The sequence below is a fragment of the Grammomys surdaster genome, unplaced genomic scaffold, assembly GCF_004785775.1.
Source record: "Grammomys surdaster isolate TR1022 unplaced genomic scaffold, NIH_TR_1.0 166, whole genome shotgun sequence".
Taxonomy (NCBI): domain Eukaryota; kingdom Metazoa; phylum Chordata; class Mammalia; order Rodentia; family Muridae; genus Grammomys; species Grammomys surdaster.
The window spans coordinates 13,836,447-13,846,970 of NW_021604614.1; the positions used below are offsets into that span (position 1 = coordinate 13,836,447).

The 10,524-nt window shown below is 41.8% G+C and overlaps 1 protein-coding gene across 2 annotated transcripts in view; it reads left to right on the plus strand.

Annotated features, from left to right (window-relative positions):
- The window catches only part of Ift81 (intraflagellar transport 81), a 65,567-nt gene extending 56,456 nt beyond the window's left edge, over positions 1-9,111 (plus strand). For both annotated transcript variants that reach the window (XM_028766180.1, XM_028766179.1), the window contains exons 18-19: positions 4,415-4,460; positions 8,127-9,111. In XM_028766180.1, the coding sequence (XP_028622013.1) occupies positions 4,415-4,460; positions 8,127-8,309 (229 nt within the window). In that variant the 3' untranslated portion in view covers positions 8,310-9,111. The remainder of the gene's footprint in view (positions 1-4,414; positions 4,461-8,126) is intronic.
- The last annotated feature ends 1,413 nt before the right edge of the window (positions 9,112-10,524 follow it).

Below are 10,524 nucleotides of genomic sequence, written 5' to 3' on the forward strand. Positions count from 1 at the left end.
TGGTGGCACTCTAATGTCCTCTCCGTAAGCACACGTGGTGGCACTCTGGTCATCTCCCTGCTGTCACAGTTGCACTGTGACAACTGCCTTTTAGCTAGAAGCATGTGACTGCAGTACACCAGCTCTGAAATGAGGGCTGTGTGCCTAGTCCTTGACTGGGGAGTTTTTGTGGTCTCAACTGTGGCGTAGTCTTGCCTTAAATCAACTTGAATCAACTCTCGCCTTAAAATCATTCATTTGTAAAATATTCGCAAGTTGTAATAAAATGCCGCCATGGGAACTGTTTTCTTCTTCCTCTCCAGTAAGAACACAAAAGGGAGGAGGAGTCACATTTGCTGAGCCTACGCTTGAGACGTTGAGCGACCATGTGTGCATTAGTGTTACCAGAGGAGCCTGGGAGCTTGTCTGTTGTAGAAGTTGTCTGTTACAGCGTCTGTGTAGTATGCTGGAGGGCAGGCAGCCTGGAGCTCGCCTGTAAATAAAGTACATGCTTCATGCTTCAGTACATGCTCTCACACATTAAACTAGCAACGGTCTTATTCAGATTCTTTTAAACAATGTAAACTGTAGGGTTCTCCCTCTCTCTCTCTCTCTCTCTCTCTCTCTCTCTCTCTCTCTCTCTCTCGACAAGGTCTCACTAGCTGTCCTGGCACTCACTCTATAGACCAGGCTGGCCTCAAACTCAGATCCACCTGCCTCTGCCTCCAGGTAGCACATAGTGACTTTGTTCTTAGAGTCTGTATTGTCAGTGACTTTGTTCTTAGAGTCTGTATTGTCAGTGGGAGGAAATAGAGCAGTTGACTTGTTCCGTAGAGTAGACATTTAGAATTCTCATTTACTTCTGCAAGGTTACCAGTATAAAAATGAAGAAGGTTTATGGACTGTTACATGTGATGATTTTCTGACAGGATGTACTTCATCACTAAAAAAGCCAGCATGGGGCGAGCAGGATGGCTCAGTGGTTAAGGGTCTTTCCTGCCATTCTGACAGCCTGGGTTTAATCCCCAGAACCTACACAGGAAGAAGAAAACTAATTCCCACAAGTTGTTCTCTGACTTCCATACATGTGCTATGTGTGGCTCAGGCATTTGAATGTACACACACATATAAATAAGTGTAAGGCAAAATCAGTACAGCCGGGGAGGTGGCTCGGTGGGTAAGGTGCTCACTACAAAGTGTGAGGGCCTGAGGGGCCATCTCCAGCGCCCACAGAGAGCAGATATGATGGCATGTGCCTGTAACCCCTGCAGTGAGGGTCAGAGACAGACATTTCCCGGGCCCCACTGTCCAGCTAAGGTAGCCAAAAGAGGAAGCTCTGGGTTCAGAGAGAGAGAGAGAGAGAGGGGCTGCTTTAGACATAAAGAAGAGAAGTGAGGGAGGGAAATCCCTGAAGCCAGCCTCTGTCTCTACACAACCCATGTGCAGGTGCCCGGCCCCATATGACACGCAATCATTATAAACTTTCACACGCCCTAGCTTTCTTGTAGAAGAGTATTGGGCCATGACTACAGCAGTGCATATACATACTGTAAAAGGGACCAGCAAAATGGCTCAGACGGTACGGGAGCTTGCTGACAAGCCTGACAGCCTGAATCAGGCCTGCAGGTTGTCCTGATGCAAGTGTGCTGTCTGTGCTCCTCAGCAAGGACCCTGGGTACCATCTGCGCCTCCCCATCCTAGCCATTCTCCTGCCTCACACTGCAGGGTCATGGCCTTGCTCTGCTGGTGCTTCTGGGTTTTTCATCTTACCTTAATTCTTCTAATAGTACAATCTAAGTCTGCCCAGAAAAATAAAACAATAGTTGCATTTAAATATAAGAGCTAGCCAGGCATAGTGGCACATGTTTTTAGTCACAGCTCTTGGGAGGCACAGGCAGGTACTCTGAGTTTGAGGCCAGAGCTGTTACATAGAAAAACCCTGTCTCACAAAATCCTGAACAAACAAGCAAACAAATATAAGGAATCTAAAGACTTCTCCCATGTTCCTTGCTTAGTTAGCGTTTCTATTGCTGTGATAAAATACCATTGACCAAAATCAGTTGATTTCAGCTTACAAATGTTAGGAAGTCAGGGCAGGAATTCAATCAGAGGAACTGGAGGCAGGAGCGGATGCAGAGCCATGGAGGGTGCTGCTGACTGGCTTGCTCCTCATGGCTTGCTTGGCCTGAGTTTGTAGAGTACCCAGGACTGACAGCCCTGGCGTGGCACCGCCCACACTGAGCAGAGCCCTCTTACACACATCACTGATTAAGAAAATGCATTCCAGCCTGGCGGTGGTGGCACACACCTTTGATCCCAGCACTTGGGAGGCAGAGGCAGGCGGATTTCTGAGTTCGAGGCCAGCCTGGTCTACAGAGTGAGTTCCAGGACAGCCAGGGCTATACAGAGAAACCCTGTCTCAAAAAAAAAAAGAAAGAAAGAAAGAAAAGAAAATGCGTTCCAGGCTAGCCTGCAGCCCGATCCTGTGGAGGCGTTTTCTCAGCTGAGAGTCCTCTGTACTACGTGACGCTGTCTGTCTTATGTCAGGCTGGCGTGAACTACTCTGGACACCTCCATCTGCTCCTTAACCCTTTGACCTTAACATGCCACCTACTTTAAATCGCACTTTTTTCTTACACAGCATTAAAATATAATTGTACTTTAATTTTAAAATATTTTTACTTTTTTTTTACTTTAAATGAGATTTTAGCTTATAAAGATTATTTGTAAAACCAAAAAGTAACCATTTTAAGTAGAAATTCAGTGCTTTCCAGACGAAACGTGGTGAGCGTGGTGGCACATACCTGTAACCTCAGCACTGGAAGTCTGAGATTAGAGGATTATGGGTTTAGGGCTAGCCTGGGCTAAATGAGTTTGAGGCCAGCCTGAGAAAAATGTTCAAGGTGTGTATGTGATCGTGTATGTCTGTGTTTCCAGGACTCGGGAGGAAGAGCTGGCAAGATTGCTGTGGGCTCAAAGCCAGCCTGGTCTACCTAGGTGAATTAAAAACTAGCTGGATACCTAGTAAAACCCTGTTAAAGAAAGGAAGGAAGAAGGAAAGAAAGAGCAGGAAGGGGAGGAAGGGGATGCAAGGGAAAAAGGAAAGGGAAGAACCTAGTGTGTAGTGGCACACCACTGTAAACCCCAGCACTTAAGAGGTGAAGGCAGGTGGATTAGTAGTTCAAGGCCAGCTAAGTATGAGGCTGTACTGGGCTCCGTGAGATCTTTTAAAAGGGTGGGGGAGGGAGGGAGATGGCGGGTGGAGGGGGCTGGAGAGATGGCTTAGAGCAGTGGTTCTCCACCCTCCTACTGCTGCAACCCTCGTACAGCTCCTCATCTGTGTGACCCCAGCCGTACAAGTATTGTCTACCGTTGCTACTTCATAATGGACTCTGCTCCTGTCAGGAGTCACAGTGTAAATCTCTGTGTTTTCCAGTGGTCTTAGGGGACCCCTGTGAGAGCTAACCCCCAAAGCAGTCGAGACCCACAGGTTATGAGCGCTGCTGCCCTTCCAGAGGATCTGGCTTGGATTCCCAGCACCAACATGGTGGCTCACAGCCATGTGTAACTTCAGTTCCAGGAGATTCAGCACCCACTTATGGCCTCAGACAAATTTGGCACACATGTGGTGTACAAATATACATGCAGATAAAACACCCAAACACATGAAATAAAATAAAGTATTTTAAAGACGCAGGCCATATTGTCATGGTTCAGGCTTTAACAATCTGCTGTTAGTGCTTCAGTGTACATTGTTCCATAGTCAACCTTGAAAATGCTAATATGTCTGCATGTGTGCAAACACACGGGAAATATATGTAAACATACATGTGTGTATACCAAAAATAGCATACATGTGTGTGTACCAATAATAGAAATTATCTTAATATTCATTTGGGATTTTTTCCCACTTCAGTATGTATAGATTCACCTCATTTTTGACAACTCTGTGTTATTCCTTCCAATCAAGTGCTATAATCTGCATAAACACTTCCTGCCTGTATGCATTTAGTCTTCCAGCTTTCAGTATTCTATACATTGATGAAATAAACAGTATTTGCTCTTATGTTTCTTATGTTGTGGGCGTTCTTCTGCAGGTTGACTTCCTGGAAGCAGAGGTGTAGAGTCAGACGCTTGTTTATCTAATAAACTCTAAGGGCAGTGTGTAATATAAGCAAACGGGCTGCGAGTTTTGAGGGTCGATTAACCAGAAGTAGCGTTATATCTTAATTTCCTATGTAATGCTTTGCCCCTTTCCCCTTTAAAATTACTGTTTACTGGAAGAAATGACTAAGCACGAAGGAAAACGAAGTATCTGCTGAGTTCCGTTCTGATTCTGCCCTCAGCTGTTACTGTCTACAGTTGTGCTGATTAATAATCTCATTGTGTGAATAAATCATCCAAGCTAAGATTGAATATTCTGTTGACTCCCTAGGGAACAGTATACCAAAAATATTACTGAACAGGAAAACCTTGGTAAGGTAAGAATTCCTTTTTTAATGTTTCTAATTCAGACTTCTTACTGCATGGCTCTCACACTCATTCTTTTGGAAGGCTGCAGTTTTAAGGTTGTTACTTCCTCTCTTAGGAATGTAAAGGAACCAGTGAGGTAGTGCTGAATGTTAACGTGGGGTAACCTGAGGCCAGTCTGCAGACTCGCAGGCTAGAGAGAGCCGGGTCCTCTCAGAGGCCCTCTGTATCAAGTGTGTACACGCACACAGAGAGAGAGAGGGAGAGGGACAGGGAGAAAGAGAGAGAGAGAACTCTTTAATACAGTCCTTCATGTTGTGGTGACCCCCAGCCATAAAATTATTTTTGTTGTTGCTATGTTATAACTGTAATTTTGCTACTGTTATGAATTGAAATACAACTATCTATGTTTTCTGGTGATCTTAGGTGACCCCTGTGAAAAGGTCACTTGACCCCCAAAGGGATCGCCACCCACAGTTTGAGAACTGCTGCTTTATAGGGTGATACAGTTGCATCCAAAAAGGAAGAAAATAAAATTTTCATCTTAGACATTTATGTATTTGAATTAGCTTATATAAACCTTCATTTGTAGAATACATAAACAGTAGGTTGCTTAGATTTTTAGTATATTTGTCAGTAGGCTTTCATCTAAAGATTCCACATTATGCTAATACGAAACTATCCCCCTTTTTCTCTTGTTTAGAAATGGGGCTGGAGAAATAGCTCAGTGATTAAGAGCACTACCTGCTCTTCCAAAGAACCTGTGTTCAATTCCCAGCACCCATGTGGTGGCTCACAATTGTCTATCAGTCCAGTTCCAAGGAATCCCATGTCCCCTCCTGGTGTCTGTGCAAACCATGTGGTACAGACATACATGTAGGCAAAACACCCAAGACACATATAGATAAATATCCAGTAACATATTTATTTATTATATATTTTATAAATATATCATTATATATTAAATATTTATCATATGTTTATATACCATAAATATATTTATATTTAATAGCCCACACTGAACTATAATGTAGTCTATAAATATATTAGAATATATTCTAATGTATTCTACATATATTTATAGAATCTATAAAATTTATACATTAATATCATGTGTTATATTAATATATTGATATATTGACAGATGTAATAAATATATGATATAAATAGATATGAATGTATATTTATCTGTATTCATTATGAGCTATGACATACATGTATATAATCTTTTAATTAAAAGTATCTGGATGGATGTTGATGTGTATAGAAACACTTATAAAACCTTAAATATCTTTACAAGCTTAATTTCTAAATCCAATTACAGCTCTTCCTTGGGCTGGGTGAGGCTCAGTGACAGTGCACATGCCGAGCGAGCCTGCAGAAGCCTGGGTCCCATCTACAGCACCAACAAGTTCTCACCCCTTCCCGTGTAATGTTTTCTTAACAAGTATGCTTACCCACTGAGCCATCTCCTCCACCTCTAGTTCCTTCTTTAAGTAATTCTTATAAGTTGTTAGCATTTTGGGGAGAGAGATTATTTCTCTAATATAAGAAGAATTATACCTTAGGTTTACCATATGTGAAAAGTCATGCTCAGAACTCTCTTAAAATTCTTAGTGTACTTTAGTGGTCTTTTCAAATTCTTTAATTTGTGAACATAAAAATGTTTGTGGTGGGATACATTAATCACAGCATAAACTTACACATACTAAGCCTGTGCTTTCTGTAAACGTTTTTTTTTAATGGTTGGTTATATTACAGTTATTTCTGAAAATGCCTGTGTGTTCTCTCTCTGTTTCCTGTTATATTTGCTTTCAGTACCCATAACTGGGTGGGCAGTATTTAATCAGTGGTTTAAATCTCGCCTTCATCCTGGTTCATTCTCTTATTTGGGCAAGCATCAGCCACCAGCACTCTGATTTGTCCTGAAGATCGGTAGATGAGCCGTGTCCTAAAAGAGGAAAGATGAGTGTGTCCCGTGTGGCGGCTGCCGTGTGCCTGCTTGTCTCTCCCTCCTGTGATTTTCTCACATGGCATCTGTTGGTGTTTCTGTCATAGTGGTTCCCTGTGTGTACACTACCACCCTGCCCTTCTTTCTTGCTGTCTCTTTATTCTGAGTCCTCTTTTCTGTCAGTCTTCCTTCATTTACAGAACCAAAATATAATTTTACAATTTATTGAAAACATTTTTCACTTCTATTTATGATTATAGTCAGTAAGTAAACCAGCTTTTGCAGGTGGAATCATCTAGACAGTAACAGAAATAATTCTGGGGGCTGGAGAGATGGTTCAGATGGCTCAGTGGTTAAGAGAACCCAGATTCAATTCCCAGCACCCACATGGCTGCCACATCCATTTGTAACTCTAGATGGGTGATTTGACACCCATTTGTCCTCCATGGGGACCACACATGTGTGCGGTGCTCAGACATACCTACAGGCAAGACATCCGTATATACAAAGTAAAAATAAATGGTCTTTTCTCTTTTTTCCTTTCCTTTCCTTTTCCTTCCTTCCTTTCTTTCCTTTTTCTTTTGAGACAGGTTTCTCTGCGTATCCCTGGCTGTCCTCTGTGTTTGGAGACAGGGTCTCTCTGTGTGTCCCTGGCTATCCTGGCATATGCTTTGTACTCAGGCTGGCAATAAGTCTTATTTTTAAAAACCATTTCTTATAAAGATTTTGGCCTATTAAATGGTAAATAACTTTTTAAAAAATCATTGATTTCTCTGAAGAAGATATACATGTGGTTTGATAATTTTAACTCATATAGAAGGTACATGATTTCAGAGTACAATATATATTTAATGATAATAGCATACACAACACAATATAGCTTATGAAGTATTTTTATCTCTGTTTTTACATGAAGAGAAAATAGTATAAAGCACATACTTTTAGTGTTCCCGATTATTAGCTACAGTTGGTAGTTAAGAAAACCACGATCCAGGAACCTAAGTACCTGCTAATAACTAGTAACAGAGCCTCAGCCAGCCCTCGGGTGCTTTGACTTGGTCTGGGTTCCGTGTTGTCAAACCAGTCTGCCTCTGTGCTTCCTGCGAGCTTCCTTCCCCTTCCCATCCCCTTCTCCCTTCCCTTCCCCTTCTGTTTCCTTCCCTTCCCTCCCCTCCACTCCTTTTCCTTCCCTGCCCTGTCCTTCCCTCCCTTCCCCTTCCTTTCTTTTCCTTCTGTCTCCCTTTTTTTTTCCTCTTTCCGTTTTTCTCATGACTTTTTTGTTTGTTTCTTACACTTGATCTTAGCCAAAAGCTGGGAAGCAATATGTTTGTTTTATGTGGATGGATGGCGGCCTAAATTTATGCAAGTGTATCCAATGTATGCATCAGAGCCCCTGGACTGGAGTTACAGATGTCTGTGAGCCACCATGTGGGTGCTGAGAATCAAACCTGAGTCCTCTGTAAGGACAGCAAATGTTTCTAGCCTCTGAGCCATCTCTCCAGCCCTCTTGTCTGACCTTTTTAACTTCAGGTTATTCTAGATATACCTTTTAAATTTAGTTAACGTTTTAAATATTCTTAGTATGTTTTAGAGGAGAATGTATTTGCGCTATTATCACTCATGAAATGTACAAAACATACCATACTCCTCTGTGTCATGATGACAGAAGTAAATCCCTTTAACCAATAATTTATTTTTCTTGGTGTTTTGTTTTGTTTAATGATAGAAACTCCGGGAGAAACAAAAAGCTGTACGAGAAAGTCACGGTCCCAACATGAAGCAAGCAAAGATGTGGCGTGATCTCGAACAACTGATGGAATGCAAAAAACAGTGCTTTCTAAGGCAGCAGAGCTCAGCCTCCATTGGCCAGGTAATTCAGGAGGGCGGCGAGGACCGGCTGGTTCTCTGAGCCTGGTGTCGCTGGGCTCAAGTGGCATCTGCATAATGTGCTTCCTTCTTGGAAGTGACTTATTCATCCTTTGCTTTCAGACTAGCCATCCCTTCTAAAGTTGTCTTGGAAATGAAGTGAAGGCAGATCAGGTTTTAAAGGGCTTTTTGACTGAAGAAGAGGCTTTCGTTGTGTGTTTAGTTAGACGTGGAGTGGTGTCTCCTGAGTTTTATGGGAAAGGGCTTAGCTTGCTCTCTGTAATGTAAACACGTGTCCATTAAGAACCACGCAGTTTTTCAGGCTGTAGTAACCGATGGATTGATGTCTTTCTCAGTCTGTTCTGTGACTTGGAGGACTCCTAAGAACTAGGATCTCTTGTTTTGAGGAAACATTTGTCTGAAGTCAGCAGTCGCTACGGTTTCACTTCAGTTTGTTTCTGTTCTATAAAATACAAACCAGTTAATGTTGTGAAAAGCATTTGTGATGTTCACGTGATGTCAAAGCAAATAAAGCCTGCACCCTGTCACTGCTGTTGATCTTAGATGATATAGTTGTGTCAAGATTTTTCTTTTTAAAGTATTTTATGACATTTATCTCTCATCTCAGGATTCTCACTCATTTTCACTAAGTTTGGACTTTATAATACAATATTGCATTGTTATTATAAATATAAAAATTGTCATAAAACACAGATGCAACATAGGCTGGAAAGCTAACACAGGGTTCCTAGTGAAATTAAGAATCTAATGTGCTCCCAACTTCATGTGGACTACATACTTAAAGATTTCTTTGGTTTTCATTAAAGAAAGATATTAAACTTGTATTTTCTCTTTTATTTCATTTTTGCTTCAATCTGTGTTTCAAAATGTCTTTAGAGTTGAAAACCCAGATTTTAAATTGTTAGTATGTCCTTTGTAGGCTATTTCTGTTTAACTACCTTTAAAAAAAGTAATGAAATTTTGTGTTGTGTAAAATATATAGACATGGATCTCTTTGTCCCAAGTTTAATCTACTCTTAATATTTGTTTGAAAGCTTCTTTGTTAGTAATCAGAATCTCGGTGTTCACCTATGTTCTCCACACATCCGGGTACACATATACACACAGAGGTGCACACACAGGCACACACACACACACACAGGCACATTAAGAAAAGAGAAGTGAAGGGGAGGAAGGAGAAGATGAGCATTCCTGTGTCTGTGATGGAGTCTGGTCCTCAGTTTATTTGCCCTCTTACCTGGGCAAGCTTCAGCTCCCAGCATTGTCCTTCCTCCCTTTGATAGATCAGAAGCTAGAAGAAGAAAGGCTGTGTCAGTGTGTGCAAAGAAACCCTTCTTGATTCAGTAATCATTTTTGGACACCAAGGTAGATTATGTTTGTGTCGGATCAGCTGTGGGCTTGCTGTGGTTTTAGTAGTACATAATGCTCCATTAACCAGAATGTGAATCCTGTAAGAAATACATGAAAGACTAGATGGCTTTTCAGAAAAGGCATTTTATTCCCCAAAGGAAGTCTCACAAGGTCATTACACCTAGAGCTAATCTGGTTTTTAGCCCCACACTCCGACGTTCTCTAAAGTTCTGGAATTGTGAAGGGCAGCCCCAGGCCCACCAGGTTCGGATTGATTATCACATGCCATTTTACTCTGCACAGGGCAAGGGTGTGGATTACACACAAAAGCAGCTTCAGAATTGCTTCATTAATTGAAGCAGAACCTCCTTATCACTTCAAGAAAAGCAAATTGGAAAAACCTCTAAAAGAACAAGTTATTTATAGCTTTTACGTAACACTGGACACTTAGTAACGCAGCTTAATGGGTTTCCTGCAGACTTCCCTTCCACGCGCCCATGACTTGATTGGAACATTAAGAAGCTTTGACTAACCCTGACAGGTTCTGACAGCTTGTACTTAGTAAAGAAGAGCTTGCTCCATTGTTTCCTTCAAGGTTAATATGGTAACTGGCTAACTGATGCGCGCACTTAGTCATTTTATAAAATAATTGTCTTTCACGTGATGGCCCAAATAAAGGAGAAGAATGTCGCCTGTGACTCTGCCTCTGCAGTGGCTTTCCTTCTGTGGGGCTGGTGCTCCAGCTGTTCTGAGGACTCGGACTGTCGGTGGTGACTCCCTCTCGCTCACTATTGGTCCAGGAAATAATCCTGTAAATATGCCCTTTAAGAAGAACCTAGAAGTCGGATGTACTTCCTGTTACAATCGGCTGAATTCAAGGTCACATT